This window comes from Thamnophis elegans, chromosome 5 (assembly GCF_009769535.1).
Source record: "Thamnophis elegans isolate rThaEle1 chromosome 5, rThaEle1.pri, whole genome shotgun sequence".
NCBI classification, from domain to species: domain Eukaryota; kingdom Metazoa; phylum Chordata; class Lepidosauria; order Squamata; family Colubridae; genus Thamnophis; species Thamnophis elegans.
In genome coordinates this window covers 79,624,916-79,641,769 of record NC_045545.1, presented here as the reverse complement: position 1 = coordinate 79,641,769, position 16,854 = coordinate 79,624,916, and the positions used below count along the sequence as shown (strand labels likewise).

The 16,854-nt window shown below is 35.1% G+C and overlaps 2 protein-coding genes across 3 annotated transcripts in view; one reads left to right on the top strand and one right to left on the bottom strand.

Annotated features, from left to right (window-relative positions):
* ADNP (activity dependent neuroprotector homeobox) overlaps window positions 1–11,470 on the top strand; it is a 51,959-nt gene extending 40,489 nt beyond the window's left edge. For both annotated transcript variants that reach the window (XM_032217775.1, XM_032217776.1), the window contains 3 exons: window positions 2,242–2,354; window positions 5,700–5,792; window positions 7,301–11,470. In XM_032217775.1, the coding sequence (XP_032073666.1) occupies window positions 2,242–2,354; window positions 5,700–5,792; window positions 7,301–10,429 (3,335 nt within the window). In that variant the 3' untranslated portion in view covers window positions 10,430–11,470. The remainder of the gene's footprint in view (window positions 1–2,241; window positions 2,355–5,699; window positions 5,793–7,300) is intronic.
* BCAS4 (breast carcinoma amplified sequence 4) overlaps window positions 10,974–16,854 on the bottom strand; it is a 39,596-nt gene continuing 33,715 nt past the window's right edge. The window contains exon 5 of the mRNA XM_032217778.1: window positions 10,974–14,131. Within this exon, the coding sequence (XP_032073669.1) occupies window positions 14,027–14,131 (105 nt within the window). The 3' untranslated portion in view covers window positions 10,974–14,026. The remainder of the gene's footprint in view (window positions 14,132–16,854) is intronic.

Here is a 16,854-nt window from a genome sequence, read left to right as displayed (position 1 = left end):
GACTCAGGGCGGCTTACAATAATAGGGGAGGGGAGTGCAGGACAAAACACAAAAAGAAAATGAGTAAAAATAATTAGCGGTAAAACACAACATTCACTCAACATTCGGGAGGGGCGAGAGTATATATATATATATATATATATATATATATATATATATATATATGTATGTATGTATGTATGTATGTATGTATGTATATATATATATATATAAAATGTTATATTTGACTATTTAAATTTGTGAAAGCCGACATGTTCCTCGTAGATAAACTATTTAATTATTAAGCATAATGACTGCTTTATTTCTAACATAAGCATCACTAATTGCACAGGTCTTAATTTCAACTCATTCTGTTGGCCCATGGATAATTATGTATTATATGTATCAAGAAGATTAGGGTGTTTTGTTATGTATGGTTCTACCTCATGATACTTGTAAAGCTGATGGTTAATACTGAAGTTCTGTATTATTATCCATGTGACCAACCCAATTTTACAACTCTTTTCATGGTAAATTACCACAGTTTTTAAGTGAACCAATGGTTTGCTTTTAGCCAGTTTTCTGAAAACCAAAAATAAATGCGACCAAAAAAATGGCATAAATTGCAGTCATGTGACTGCAAACACCCGTAAACACCCATCTTAGGAAATAACTCTGGGCAGCTTACAGTTCAAACATTTTGTTCAGAAACTGCCACGTTTTGGCTATATGGAGAATGATACGAAAATATTACTAGGAAATCACATGTTCCAATAGTAAAATTGGGTAATATGTTAAAATAGTAGTGCAGTTGCTATGTCTGAGGATATAGACATTTTAGAGTGATTTTTAAATTTCAATTATAAATTAAGAACACGAAGCTAAAACGTAGAAGTTTGAAACATTGTAATTATGATTTTATGTATTTATTTGTGAATTACGTAAACAACGTAGGACCTGAAGAATCTGTAGTTGATTTCAATTTTGAAATTTTCAGTAGTTGTTGCCTGGTTAGAATTTCTTAGGTATATCTTCTAAAAAAGGAGAGTATTGTTGTTTAATTATTCTAAAGTGTTCTCAAGTTAGACATCCAGTGGTCGGACTCTCTGATATTTTCCTCAGAAGAAAGCATGGGGTGTTGCATGCACTTTTGAGTGTCTCCCAATAGAAATATTTATCTAATATATTTTATTTCTGAAGTAGGTCTCTTAAACCAGATCAAGGTGCTTTTGTAGGGGAGACAGAAACCTATTGGAATAAAGATTGGTAAATTTTTAAATTTTAACTTAGCATTTAATAATCAGCAATATTTGTTACAAATACTTTAAGTGTAAAATTCCACTTACATTATGAGTTTGGCTTATGATTTATGAAATTCCGTGTGAAAGATCATTCTCATTGCAGAAATATATCAGATCAAATCTAGGCATCATGATCTCTGTTTTTGTATTTATGCTTTTATATTTAAAGGCAATCATCTTCCAGGTTCATCTTTATAAAGCAAAATGTAATGAACAACCTGTTTTTTTTTAATTTAAATTTATTTTTGTTACATAGACAACATAATCACATAACAATAGAAAAAGAAAGGCAGAGGGGAAAAAAAAAGACCCACACACAGAAAGAAAAGAAAAGAAACCCCATCATCCCATACAGTATGTCATTTGATTACAGGTGCATCCCTACTACGTTTCGCCCCATACACACACCCCGTATCTCTCTGTTATATATTTAATAGACACCACAATAACCTAGGGTTTAAAAAAAAAGGGAAAAGACCCAAAAAAGGGGAAGAAAAAAAAGAAAAAAAACCCATCATCACATGCAGCATGTCATTTGTGTTTTAACATCTGCATCTTCAAGTATTATTTACCGTCTCAAATGTTTCATCTAATATAACTAAAGGCCTCATTTCCATTCTACAATATATATTCAGTTAACATTAACATTATTTTTCCCCAGAAAGTATACTTATATTTATTGTTAACCTTGCATTTCATACCTTCAAACAGAGATCTTATTCCTTCGTTTTTCAACAAAACATCGCTGCCTATATATACCAGTTTTCATTTGTTCCCCTATTAGAATTGCTAATCAAACAACCTGTTTGATTTATGAAATTACCTAGAGAACAAAAGAATGCAATGTGTATAATTTAAAAAAACGAACAAAAGTGATATCAAATGTTTCTAGTTATTTTGAGTTTGACTATTTTGAATAAAATATTTTCATTACATTAGTTTCTCATTTTCTTTCTCTCAGAAACTATGTTCCAGCTTCCTGTCAACAATCTTGGCAGTTTAAGAAAAGCCCGGAAAACTGTGAAAAAGATACTAAGTGACATCGGTTTGGAATACTGTAAAGAACATATAGAGGTAAGTATGATTTTGTAGGGAGCATTAGTTAAACTCTAATGTTGGTAATATATCCAGTTGAAAAGTAGGGGGATGTTTTTTTAGAAGAGGGGTTATTGTTAGAATCTGGATGATTATAGCCCTCACCACCATTATTTCATTGAATTTGGATTTACAATTTTTACTTGACCTTAATTAATAACCAAAACCTATAGCATTCTGAGTGGCTATGTTTCTTGATGCTATGATTGAACAGGAACTTGGGTCCTCTGCTCCTTGTCCTGATTAAAAGACATGCGGAGTTATTTGCAGGTAGTAAATCAAATTTACAACCATTTGCTTAGTGGCTGTTTGAAGTTGTAGTGGCACTGAAAAAAGTGACTTATAATGGACCTCATACTCAGACCAATCCCTACGGTTACATGATCAGAATTTGGGTGCTTAACAACTGCAATGATTTACTCATAATGGCCATGGCAAAATAGGATGTAAATTTGGACACTTGCAACTCACTTAATAACCGCCTTGCTTAGTAATGGAAATTTTGGTTCCAGTTGTGATCGTAAGTCAAGGACTACCTGTGTATAACTGCTTGTTTGGGACAACAGTGGCGATTTGGTCAGTGTTGTTTGGATACTGCTCAGAGATGATTCCTGGCTTGAGACTTGCTCTTTATACCATGCAGTGCTTTCCTCCTTACCTTGAAACTGAAAGTGAAGGACTAGCACTAATGATGTTACTTAGTTTGAGTAATGAAATGCCTGCAAGAAAACTACCAGCTCAGAGAGCACCAAGGACCCCTCATGTATCTATCTGCCATGGGAACCTTTCAAAGAAATGTCTATGAGATTCTCAGTTATCCAGGTCATTAGTTATCCCAAAGGTGCTTTTTTTTTTTCAAGAGACAACTGGACTTTTTGGTTTTTCTTTGAGGATGTTTTGCTGCTTCTTTTGGATGAGAAGTGAAACATCTTCGAATAAAACCTAGAAAGTCCAGTTGCCTCTTGAAAAAAAAGCACCTTTGGGACTTCCAAAAAAACTATTTTGGATAAATGTGAATAGACCTACAAAGTTTTAATATAAATATTTGGTGTTATCATCTTAATTCATACTATCTTTGTTAAATACTATACAAATTTTAGATGATTATTAACCACTATAATAGAAGAGCAGTGTACACTATTCTTGTCAGAGAGTACTTTAAACATCTCTGCTTTTATTGAAAATTCATTTGTTGCCTACTAGTGTGTGGCTCTGTAGAATTCTCTTTTTCAAAAGTGTGTGAATCATGCTTTCCTTGCATTTACGCTAATAAGTTGAAGACTACAATTACATGACTGAATGGATTTTTTTCCATAAAACTAACAATGTAGATTTAAGTAAATGAAATATAAATATGGGCAATATGTATTTATACAAGTTTCAGGGGCGTGGTATGATTGTTGACAGAGCAAATGCTTCAAGGGATAAATCTTTCAAAAACTGAGCATATAAAAGTGATAGTAAAGTTTAATGCTGATTGTATATTGGACAGAAAATGAACTTCATGTGAAACATTCCTCTGATTTTTTTCACTTGATATTTTCACTGTATATTAGTCACTTTTTCTTCTGCTTTGTTAGTTTTATGCAGACAAGATACAGGGATTTCTTAGTTGCAAAATGGAAAAACAAATGTTGGAGGCACTTTAGTTTTCTCTGTTCAGTATGGAAATTCTGCTAAGCATGCTCGAAAAGAATAGCACAAGCACCTTCCCTGCTCATATCCCCTTTTACTCGCTTGGGTTCAGTACTACAGGTAGTCCTCGACTTATGAACACAATTGAGCCCCAAATTATTATTTTTTTGTTAAGTGAGAAATTTTTTAAGTGAGTTTTGCCCCATTTTATGACCTTTCTTGCCACAAGTGATAAGTGAATCATTACGGTTGATAATTTAGCAATATAATTGTTAAGTGAATCTGGCTTCCCCATTTATTTTTCTTGTCAAAAGGTTGCAAAAGGTGATCTTATGACCTTGGGACACAGCAACAGTCATAAGTATAAACCAATTGCCAAGCATCTGAATTTTGATCAATGAGCATAGGGATGCTACAAAGGTTGTAAGTGCGAAAACGGTCATAAGTGATTTTTTTCAGTGCTGTAACTTGTACGTTGAGGACTACCTGTACAGCATTTCTGTACGATTGCTACTTAGCCTAGACTTAGAAATGTGTTTTCCCTTTCTGGTATGAAAAAAAATCTCAGATATTAATGTTATAACAAAATAAAGGATCTTGTAGCGCAAAAAATAATCTGCTTTTGCAAATACAGTAGTCCTTGATTTATTAGTTGAACAACGGAATGAAGTTAAGACAGCACTGCAAAAAGTGACTCACAGGACTGTTGCAGAGGTTCTGCAGTAACGTGATCAGATAGGGCTCTTGGTAATACCAGCATGTATTTATGACAGTTGCAGCATCCTAGGGTTCTGTGATTGTCATCTTCAACCTTTGCTTCCAACAAGCCAAGTCAATGGGGTCAGATTAATTTTTTTAAAAAAATAATTTATTTATAGGCCGCCCTTTTCCCTGGGGGGACTCAGGGCGGCTTACAACAGATAGGGCAGGAAGACACACAATGACATATATAAATAACATATAATTAAAATAAAAGCAACATTCATTCATCATTCGGGTGGGGACAGACTATAATCTTTAACCCCAGGCCTGACGGGATAGCCAGATCTTGAGGGCTGTGCAGAAGGTCTGGAGGGTGGTGAGGGTACGAATCTCCACGGGGAGATCGTTCCAAAGGGTCGGAGCTACTACTGAAAAGGCTCTCCTCCGCGTAGTTGCCAGTTGACACTGACTGGCAGATGGAACTCGGAGGAGGCCTAATCTGTGTGACCTAATAGGTCGCAGGGAGGTAATTGGCAGGAGGCGGTCTTTATTATAACATTAATGACTACACTACTAGTTTAATCGCTGCAACAAAAAGTCATAAAATCTGGTGCAACTCACCTAACAACCGCATCACTTAGCTACAGAAATTTAGATCCTAATTTTGGCTGTAAATCAAGGACTATATTTAAAGAACTTTCATGCCTGGATAGTTTCCAGAGTATATTGGAAAGGGGAAGCAATAAACCAACTGGAGTAAATCCAGATTCATTTTGGAAGGATTTTTAAGTGTGTTTCTTTCATTGAAGATTGAGTCTTGCATTTCTTTAATGAAATTAATTCATTATCTTGTATTCTTTTGGATTTGGTCCCTGAGCACTATTTTGTTTTTGGATTATGAACCTAGGTACGAAATTAATAACCAGTCAAATATTAATAGTATGTTATTTCTATTTATGGTTTTTGCTATTTTCTCCATCTTTGCAGGATTTTAAGCAGTTTGAACCCAATGACTTCTATTTGAAAAACACTACATGGGAAGATGTTGGATTGTGGGACCCTTCGCTTACAAAAAATCAGGTTAGTACATTAATGGGTAAAAGATATCTGATCTGAATCCATTAAGTTAAAAAAAAATTAGTGAATGTTTGTTGCTTTACAACCCAAAGTTAATTTATACTTCCATAAACTTGAATCCATGAAACTCAGTTTTCAATAATTTGAATCTGCTTTGTGGAAGAACTGAGAATTAACAAACTGCAATTAAAGCCTTTGCTTCCCATCCAGAAGTCGTCCTTTCACAGAAACAACTGAAAATGTGAAAGTGTGAACACACAAAATAAAAATTGGTTCTAGTGGTTCTAAATGTTTTGACTGCCGAATTTAGAAACTGAAACAATAGTTTGACATTCTAAACTCTAGTTACTACAAACAATGATTTAAAGTTTAATGTTTGAATTGTCCGGCTCTATTTAGTTGATCAGTCTGAGTGTATATATATAAATACTATGATTTGAAAGCTTTTATTAATTTGCAATCTGATATTCTTTTGAGTTCCCACTGAAGACTATTATCTTGTATCATGAATTTGCATGTCTCTTGCGTCTTCTGGAGAACTATGATTTGTTGATTTCTGTTAAATAATAGCTTGATCTTGTATGGTTAAGATAATCTAGTTACCTCATTACCTAAGCAATCTATTACCTCTCTTCAAATATAATCATATATAAATACACTATATTGCCAAACGCTCACAACTGAATCTGATTATTTGGATGGGTGAGCAAATACTTTTGGCAATATAGTGTATGTTTCTTTATAGACTTATCAGGATGAATACTAAATCTTTAAAAAATGAACAATTATCCGTGTCAATAAAATAAACTGAGGGGTACATAGGACAATATAAGAGGGTTGAAGATTGTTTACTTGCTTGCTTTTTTAGAACTGTTTTGAAACATTTTGAAGTGTATTTCAATTATAAAATATAAAGCACTCACATGCTTTATGTTTTACATGTCATAGCTTGGAATGCATGCATGTAGTTAACATGTATATTAAATTGTTCTTTCAGTAGATTGTAGAACTGATATACATATATGTAAGTTAAACATAACATGTTCAGACGAGTTATGGACTTGTTAAGTCAAAATTTGGTCAGTTTCTGAATAGTGAATAAGCTTGTTAAGAGACTCCTTTTGCTTAAATATAACTGTTTACTCTGAATTATACTAAAAAATAATTGCTAATGGCTAGAGAGCCAAACTTTAAAAAAATGTTTTTTATTATATGTTTTGATCCGTATTTCCATGAAGTACTAGAACTGTGATAAACTGTGTTATCATGAGAAGCTATGAAGAACTGTGAATTATTCATTTATTTCACAGTAATAATTATCTGCCCTAATCCCAAAAGACTGTGAGGCATATAATATCAAACCATTACCCTATCCTGATTTTGCCAGTATAAGGAAAAACTTCTAAATAGATGATGACTCTACTAATTTAATAATACTTAGCAGGATATATTTAAAGTATGTTAAATGAAATTTTTATAATGCTGACTTTTTTCTTTTTTTCTTTTAAAAGGACTACCGGACAAAACCATTTTGCTGCAGTGCATGTCCATTTTCCTCAAAGTTCTTTTCTGCTTACAAAAGTCATTTCCGGAATGTTCATAGCGAAGACTTTGAAAACAGGATTCTTCTCAATTGCCCCTACTGTACTTTCAATGCAGACAAAAAGACTTTGGAAACGCACATTAAAATATTTCATGCTCCCAATGCCAACACACCAAGTGGAGGCATCAGCACTTTTAAAGATAAAAACAAGCATGATAGCCTTAAACCTAAGCAGGCTGACAGTATAGAACAAGCTGTTTATTACTGTAAGAAGTGCACTTACCGAGATCCTCTCTACGAAATAGTTAGAAAGCACATTTACAGGGAACATTTTCAGCATGTTGCTGCACCTTATATAGCAAAATCAAGTGAAAAATCACTCAATGGAGCTGTATCCTTGAGTTCTAGTTCCCGAGAAGAGAGTATGATTCACTGCAAACGATGCCTTTTTATGCCGAAATCATATGAAGCTTTAGTACAGCATGTTATTGAAGACCATGAGCGTATAGGATATCAGGTGACAGCAATGATAGGGCACACTAATGTGGTAGTCCCAAGATCCAAACCGTTGATGTTGATTGCTCCAAAACCCCAGGATAAAAAGCCTATGGGACTTCCTCAGAGATTGGGACCCCTGTCTCCTGGAAATGTTCGTTCTCTTCCATCACAGCAAATGATAAATCGACTAAATATACCAAAGCCTACATTGAATTCAGGAGTTAATATGATGTCCAGTGTTCACTTACAGCAGAATAACTATGGAGTGAAATCTGTACCACCAAGTTACGTTAGTCATACAGGACGGCTAAGTTTAACTGGTAGCTCCCCAGTGTCTCTATCCCAGCAATCCTTGAAACAATATCCTCCCAGTGGAAATGGAAGGCCGTACCCACTTGGAGGAGAAGCAAGACCACAGACCTCTGCAAGGTACTCTCTTCAAGCTGCCAACTCATCTGCACTTTCATCCAGTGCATTGAAATCAACATCATTAGCTCAGTCTCAGGCAGCATCCAGAGGATTAGCCCAGTCCACACCCAAACTTCTTGGAGCAAATGCTACAGCTGCCGCTTCTGCTGCTGTTAATACTTCATCAACGCAGAAATGGAAAATTTGTACAATCTGCAATGAGCTGTTTCCAGAAAATGTGTATAGTGTTCATTTTGAGAAAGAACACAAAGCTGAAAAGGTGCCTGCGGTTGCTAACTACATAATGAAAATACACAATTTTACTAGCAAATGTTTATACTGTAATCGCTACTTGCCCACTGATACATTGCTTAATCATATGTTAATCCATGGCCTATCCTGTCCCTACTGTCGCTCGACTTTTAATGATGTTGAAAAGATGGCTGCTCACATGCGAATGGTTCATATTGATGAAGAAATGGGACCTAAAACAGATTCCACTTTAACCTTTGATTTGACATTACAACAGGGTAGTCACACCAATATACACTTACTTGTAACTACCTACAATTTGAGAGATGCCCCTGCTGAATCTGTTGCTTATCACGCTCAAAATACTCCTCCAGTTCCTGCAAAACCACAGCCAAAAATTCAAGAGAAGACAGATTTACCTGTCAAAAGTTCACCTCAAGCAGCAGTTCCATACAAGAAAGATGTAGGGAAAACTCTCTGCCCTTTGTGTTTTTCCATCCTCAAAGGACCCATCTCTGATGCACTGGCGCATCACTTAAGAGAGAGACACCAAGTTATTCAAACAGTTCATCCAGTAGAGAAAAAGCTCACATATAAATGTATTCATTGCCTTGGAGTGTACACTAGTAACATGACTGCCTCAACTATAACTCTGCACCTTGTCCACTGTAGAGGTGTGGGGAAGACACAAAATGGTCAAGACAAATCTAATATTCCCTCTCGGATAAATCAGTCTCCAGGTACAGGACCTGTGAAACGTACTTATGAACACATGGAATTTTCTCTTTTGAAGAAAAGAAAAATAGATGACGATGATTCGCCCTCAGTTTTTGAGGAAAAGCCTGAAGAACCTGTAGTACTTGCTTTGGATCCCAAAGGTCATGAAGATGATTCGTATGAAGCCCGAAAAACATTTCTCACCAAGTATTTCAATAAACAACCATATCCCGGTCGAAGAGAAATTGAAAAGTTAGCAGCCAGTCTTTGGCTATGGAAATCTGATATTGCTTCACACTTTAGTAACAAAAGGAAGAAATGTGTTAGAGATTGTGAAAAGTTTAAAATGGGTGTTTTACTAGGATTCAACATGAAAGAATTAAATAAAGTGAAACATGAAATGGATTTTGATGATGAATGGCTGTTTGAAAATCACGATGAAGAGAATTCTAGAGTCAATGCTAGTAAAACAGTTGATAAAAAAATAAACTTGGGTAAAGATAATGAAAGTTCTTCAGACAGTTATGAAAATATAGAAGATGAATTCAATGAAAGCAATAGTCCTTTTGTCGAAGTTGTTTCTGATCACAAAACATCTATAATTAGTATAAATGAAAACACAGATGAAAACATATCTAAGGCACCCTTGGAAGCCGTGTTGGAGCCTCCAGAAAAAACAGACCAAAAAGAGAATGGAGGAGATTCAAAAATACAGGAAAGTTGCTCTGTAGAGGAACCAGGAAAGCAGGCGGCTAATGGCTCAGACAGTGAAGGTGACCAAGAAGATCAGGATGATGTTATTGAATGGAAAGATGCAGCATCAGCCTCTGAAAGTGGACCTGGTTCTCAACAGGCATCTGACTTTGAAGATAATGTATCTGAAGTGAAGCCCGAAACTTGGACTGATGAATCATCCCAAAGTGAAGATGCTAATAGTAAACCAGGTGCAGAAACAAAATGTGTTGTCTCTGAAAGTGATGGAGACCATTTGAAATGGAAGAATAGTTCCTATGGAAAAGTAGGTGAGTTTTGGTCTAAGGACCAGTCGCAGTGGAAAAATGCAACAGAAATTAATGAGAAGTTGTCAAACCCACAGATGGAGTGGCAAAATAGCACAATTGACAGTGAGGATGGAGACCAGTTTGACAACGTGACTGATGGGGTTACAGAATCAATGCATAGCAGCCTAACGGGGGTAGAGCTGAGTAGCCAGCAAGCATAAAAGTTGGTTAACTCCATGGCCTCAGTATCTCCCACTTATCAACTGTCTAAATACTTTCATTTACAATGAATGCTAAAGTTCATTACAACTGGTACTGCCTTTTGAGTGCAAGGTCATCTGGCTAGTAGCTACAAAGCCACCATTTCTAGTACTTATTTCAAAGTATGCTGTTGGCAAATCTCACTTGAGAGTATGTGCTGTGATGAGCACAGTAACAATGTGAAAACTGATATGCTGGTGGCTCCCAGTTCACTGAAGAAAAGGTTTATTTTATCGGCATTTTCAACATTTATTTCACTGTATATGTTCAGCTGTATGTCTTTTTAAACATTACCTTTTCCACATGGTAGTTATAGGGCCAACATAAGAGCTACCAGTTCAATGTGTATAGTAGACTCTGGGAAAATTGTTTTTTCATGTATCATTCTGAATAGTTGAAATGTATATTTGTACAGTCTTTTAGACCTACTCAAGTGATGCTTATGCTATTGTTCTTGTGTATCCATCATAGATTTGGTTCTTTTCCCTTTTTTTTAGTGTTGCCCTGCTGTGTAATAAATGCTGTATCTAGTTTACCTAGCAAAAAGCTTGAAACTGCTATAGTATGACTTTTGACAGACTTAGTTTTTGCACATAACCTTGTACAATCTCAAAGAGGCCAGCAACATAAAATATATCTGGACTCTTATTGTATTATAGAATTTTCTTGTTCTTGAATATCCTTGACATTACAACTGAAGACTATGTATTTCAGAGACATTTTCTGAAATCTTTTAAGCTAAAATCACATGCAAGAAACAAGTTTGCAGCTACTAATTTTGACACCTTTTAGATCTGTATAAAACTGTACTGTGTTAAAAGCAGCATACGGAAATGAGTGCTGCATTTTTTGGATATTTAGTTTTATCTTTAGTTAACACCTAATGGTGTTATTCATTTATACCATCTAATATATGACACATTGTTGTAGTATGGATAATTTTGTGATCTTTATTTCCCCTTTGTATTCATTTAAGCATCTAAATAAATTGCTGTATTGTGCTTAATGTAAATATTTGCTTTATTACAAATTCTGAATTACCTGTTTCCCAAGTCATTGTGATGGCTTTTGTTGAAAGAAAACAAAATTCAGATGCTACAGTTTATGCCTTGAGAAAATGAAACATAAGCTATCTATGTGCAAGCTAGTGTTAATATATAATCTACTGATTATATCTACCAAACAGATAGAAATGTATTAAAATTACAGTACTGTATATGCATTTGCAGATGCAGCATAACACATCCAAACATTTTAACTTTCTGTTGTTTTCAGTGTCAGTTTAAAGATGTGCTTAACATTTCTATTGAAATCATATTTAAAAGTACTGTCATTTTTCTTGTATGTTGACAGTCCTTAAGATTTGTAACTCAGTGAATGGATTGAAATGTGTCTCATACCCATTGTTTGCAGATATGCTATTTGAGTTTTCACACAGAATCAGTGTAGAGGATTGAAGGGTGGTGACTTGGAGCAAATCAGTAAGTTTTAACAGTATTGTCAATGTGTATTTTTGCCCTAATAAGGTTTCTACTGTAGCAGAGTTCATTGTAGAGCATTTTATGATCTTTTTTTTAATTAATTCACCTAGTTTTTAAAACATGTTTTCCCTTTTTCATTTTGCTTATATTTAAATGCCTCATTTTATTGCGTTGTGATGCAGTCTGCTGGAGTCAAGGATGTATTTATTGGATTGTTCTAGCAGAGGAAAAAAATTCTAAATTTGTACTGGGGTAAACTTGACAATATTTATATTAATTTCCAGTAAAAAATACTTAAGAAAGATTTGTTAAAACTTAAAAATTCCACTAATGCTGTATTTACATTTGAATTATTGCAGAAAAACAAATACACCTCAATGGTAAAGTAGCAACCTTCACCTTACAGTTTCTGGGAGATTATAAATTGGGTACCAAATGACCACAAAATCCAATTCACCAGAAGTTGGCAATCTGCTATTTATGTTTGGCGTGTTGAAAGTATGTTATGGATACTCTACCCAAATATATGTCATGATGGATCTGGCCCATTACAAAACACGTTAAGCTGCTCCTATCACCCCGGGTTATAAAGCAACACTTATCCAAATGTGCCACCCCCTCTCCTACACACACGGACAAAAGGTTTAGTAAGCAGAATTCCAGAGCTGCAGAAGTTTTCTAACGCAGATTAGAAAATTGAAATAAAGTATTGGCTGAAGGTAATGGCAAATCATGTATGTATAGTTGCTTGGAAAACAACATAACTTATCCATGAAATTCCCATACATATTAAAGATGTGCTTGAAGGAGACTTTACTTTTACAGCCTCCCATATTTTTCTTTCTAAAAATACATGGGGCAAAGTGAGGTCACCTTGTAGTAACCAGGAGTTGAGTTCAGCTCTAGATAATCTTTGAATTGTGTTCCTTTTCTATCCGCTGTGTTCTGATTTGAACAAGGATTTCCTTCTCTTCTGAATAGTTACTTGCTATTAATTAGACTGCTTGCCTATCTTAGCTTTAGCAGGCCCTGCTGCCTTTCATTTATAGTTTTTCTCTCTATGCACAAATATTCTAAAGGATATTTGTTGCCAGCAAATATATTCATTGATATGCCTGAGCACCAGATTGCTGATAATTCTTGCAGATTTAAATAGACTGCAATGACGTTAGAATTCCTGTTTGTCCAGCTTCAAGCAGTGAAACATTTTAATTTTTAAACACAACTAGCAATTGTGTGCTTATTTATGACCAAAAATCAAACCATTTGAGAGTTAATTGTTCATAACAATTGCATATATTCTAATTGCAGACATCGTAAGGAGAAGTGTAAATAGAACTGACTCTTTTTTTCATTGTATTTTGTTTTGTCTTCAAGTCAGTGTTGATTCCTGGTGACTGCCTGGACAAGTCTGTGTAGTGTTCTGGGCAACATTTTTCAAAAATAGTTTGTCACTGCTTTCTTCCTAAGGTCTGAGAGAGACCAAATTTTATCTGTCTGATTTTGTTTGTGAGGGAGGCATGATTAGAAATCTTGGTTTCTAGACAATGTAATTGCCTTTAACTAGTACACCAAACCGATTTTCATACTGCACACTATATTAATGGTGCAGTCTTTCCTGCTTGCACCAAATACACATAAGAACTTTTTTTTCCTACCATTCAGTAATACGTTTGAATATCTCTGCCACTTTGATGGGATTTGCTTTTTTCTTTTGAATACAAATACTACATAATTACTTAGGTTACTTTTGAAATGGGATTTTTGTTCTGAAGTGGCTGAGACTACAGATTTTAACAATTAAAACGCGACAAAGCCGTTTCTAGCATGCCTTCACAAATATTTTTTCTTTCCATTTTAAATCTTGTTTCCTGATTTTTTATTTATGTAAACATACCTCAAGTATAATACAAGAAATAAAAATATTTCATCCTCCCAAAATCAAGATTAGAACACAATATGTTGGAAATAGCAAAGTTTTTTTCCCATAATGAATTTTGTCCTAATACAAATGTAAAATAAGAAGATGGAAAGAGAATACCCATATAGTTTAAGGCAATAAGCATAAATACAAAACTAATGGCTCTGATACTTGCTACCAATACATTTGATAGGAAAATAATCTTCCGTTCTATAAAGTTCAGGCAGGTTATAACTCTGCTGTCCATCTGGAGTACATGTCTGAAACAAAAACAAAAAAGTTAAGTTGGACACCCCAAAATTAAAATATTTAATTAAATAGCTTTTAACAACTTATCTCTGTCTGTGTGTGTGTGTGCACGCGCACACACAGACGGTTTTTGAATACCAAATGGAAGTAATATTGTAATTGAAGATAAATTATATTCAGAAGTTGCACATTGAATTGTATTAGGATATTTAAATGGAACTGTTTTTTGCTTTTGACTTCTACTGAGCTTTTTCTAATGAAGGATGTAAATTTAGGATTAAGGTCATAGTTAACTGAACCGAGGTGGCGCAGTGGTTAAATGCAGCACTGCAGGCTACTTCAGCTGACTGCAGTTCTGCAGTTCGGCTGTTCAAATCTAACCGGCTCAGGGTTGACTCAGCCTTCCATCCTTCCGAGGTGGGTAAAATGAGGACCCGGATTGTTGTTGGGGGTAATATGCTGTCTCTGTAAACCGCTTAGAGAGGGCTGAAAGCCCTATGAAGCGGTATATAAGTCTAACTGCTATTGCTATTGCTAACCAACAAACTTCAAATTGAATCAATCCCCTCTCCAAAAATGCAAGAGGAAAAAAGCCCTCATTCATTATTACTGTAGTTTGGGGCAAAGGCAATGCTGACTCTTTTAAGTTTAAGTTTTGTGTTTTTATGTGGCAAAGATTTCTTCATTATTTCTAACAAGTTAAGTTTAAAATCCTTGCTTTGCTCCATTGCAGATTGTACTACAGAGGTTCTGAAGGCCAAAAAAGGAGCAAAATTAACTCTCAAGAATTGTGTAAAACAAAGCTTTTGATGCACAGTACAGAAGTAAAATGAACTTCTTAATCAATAGAGAGATGATATGCCAGATGCCTGTGTGAAGAGTTCACCCCCTCGTGTTTTTCCCCACCCCTGTCGTAGACCCCAGAAATTGGATGATTTGAACCTGCACAGAAATTTAATTTTGCTGTAAAGTTCACTTGTTTTGTGCTTATTTGTGACTTACGTGATTGATTTCCCAATATATTGAGCCACTTTTAAATTCATTGCAGAATAAATGGAAGGGTTATACAGAGTACAACAGGTGTAATTTCAAAACAAATACTTTATATAGTGATTTTTTAAACCCCCGTTATGCATATGAGTGAGACCTAGAGGGATTATATAAATTCTATAATCAAAAATATCTTCCTAAATCATAATTTATTATAAAAAGCATAAAAGCATTTATTGCTTTTGTCAGTAACCATCCATTTCCAAGCGTTCAGCATGTAGACCTTTTGGGAGACATAACTGCCAGAGTAAATCTTACTCTTGACCTTATAGGTAGTCCTCAACTTATAACAGTTTATTTAGTGACTGAAATTACAATGCCACTGAAAAAAAGTGACATGACTTTTTCACCACTTTTGTGACCTTTCGACAAAGTCAATGGGAAGTCAGATTCACTTAACTATGTTACTAATTATATTGTAGTTATTTGTTTAACTATCAAAGGTCGTAAAATGGGGAAAATTTCACTTAATGCCCCCCTCAGCAACAGAAATGTTGGGCTAAATTGTGGTTGTAAGTTGAGGACTACTTATATTCTGCTTTAGATTCAATGCACAGATTTCATGATGATTCCAGTTAGCTTTCAATAAAACATTGGGAAACTGCATTTAATGCATTTTTTTTTTTAAAAAAAACTACCTATCTTTAATTTGATACAATGACGTTATACTGACAGACCAAGATATTCAACCCAGATGTCAAAGGGAAAATCCTTAACTGGCTCCCATAACATATAACAGAGATGATCTGAATGACAAATGGAAGATGTGTATTTATGTACAAAGGTAGGAATACCACTCTTCAAAATGATACCCAACACATTCTTAATTAAAGCTTTGCTTCTGTGCCCTTAAACCACCTATATTTTGCTGATTTACTCCGTAAGAACAACTCACCCGAGTAAGCAGGCTGTCTTGTATTTTTGTGAGGTATCAGACATAGGTAAAACTTGGTATTTTGCTATTCTCTCCCTATAAAGTACCTCTGTAGGTTATTAAAGAAATAGAACTTAACATTAAAAATGTTGATGGGTTACTTCTGCATTGTAGATCATGCAGATGTCTGCTGTTCTCACTTGGAAGTTGGAGCATGCAACCAAAGCATCTCCATACCTCTCAACTAAGATTAGCATGGACTCTCCAATGAATAAAATAGGTCAATGTTTCAGTCTGCCTCAATACTGAAAAAGGGTTTCAGAATTTTTGTTAATACATAGAGGCTTTATGGATCAACTATAACTATAACTTGCATTTTGTTATGGAAGATTTATTGAAGAATGAGTCTGTTTAGTCATATTGAACACAGGACTAGAAATTTCAAGTGTCAACTCTGAAGCGAACCTGGCAGGCCATTTTGGAGGCTTTAAGGTTGCCACAGTGTGAAGAAGGGATAGAGAGGGGGGAAATAGATGGGGGTTTGTAGCCAAAACAAAATACTTTCCTGTAGGAACCAAGGAACCATGGCTGGGATGAGGAGGAGTCCGGCCACCATGCAACCAGTCAGTACCTTGATTGGATAATGTGACTGGGGAGAGGGGGAACTTTCACCAGTTTGAGCCAATAGGATATTCAACAAAATTGTTATTTAAGGAATTTGCCTGCCTTGGAGTTCTGCTTTTTATGGAGTTATTACTTGGAACTCTAACAATAAGTAGGGAAAGAAAGCAGCAACCTACTGCTATCGTC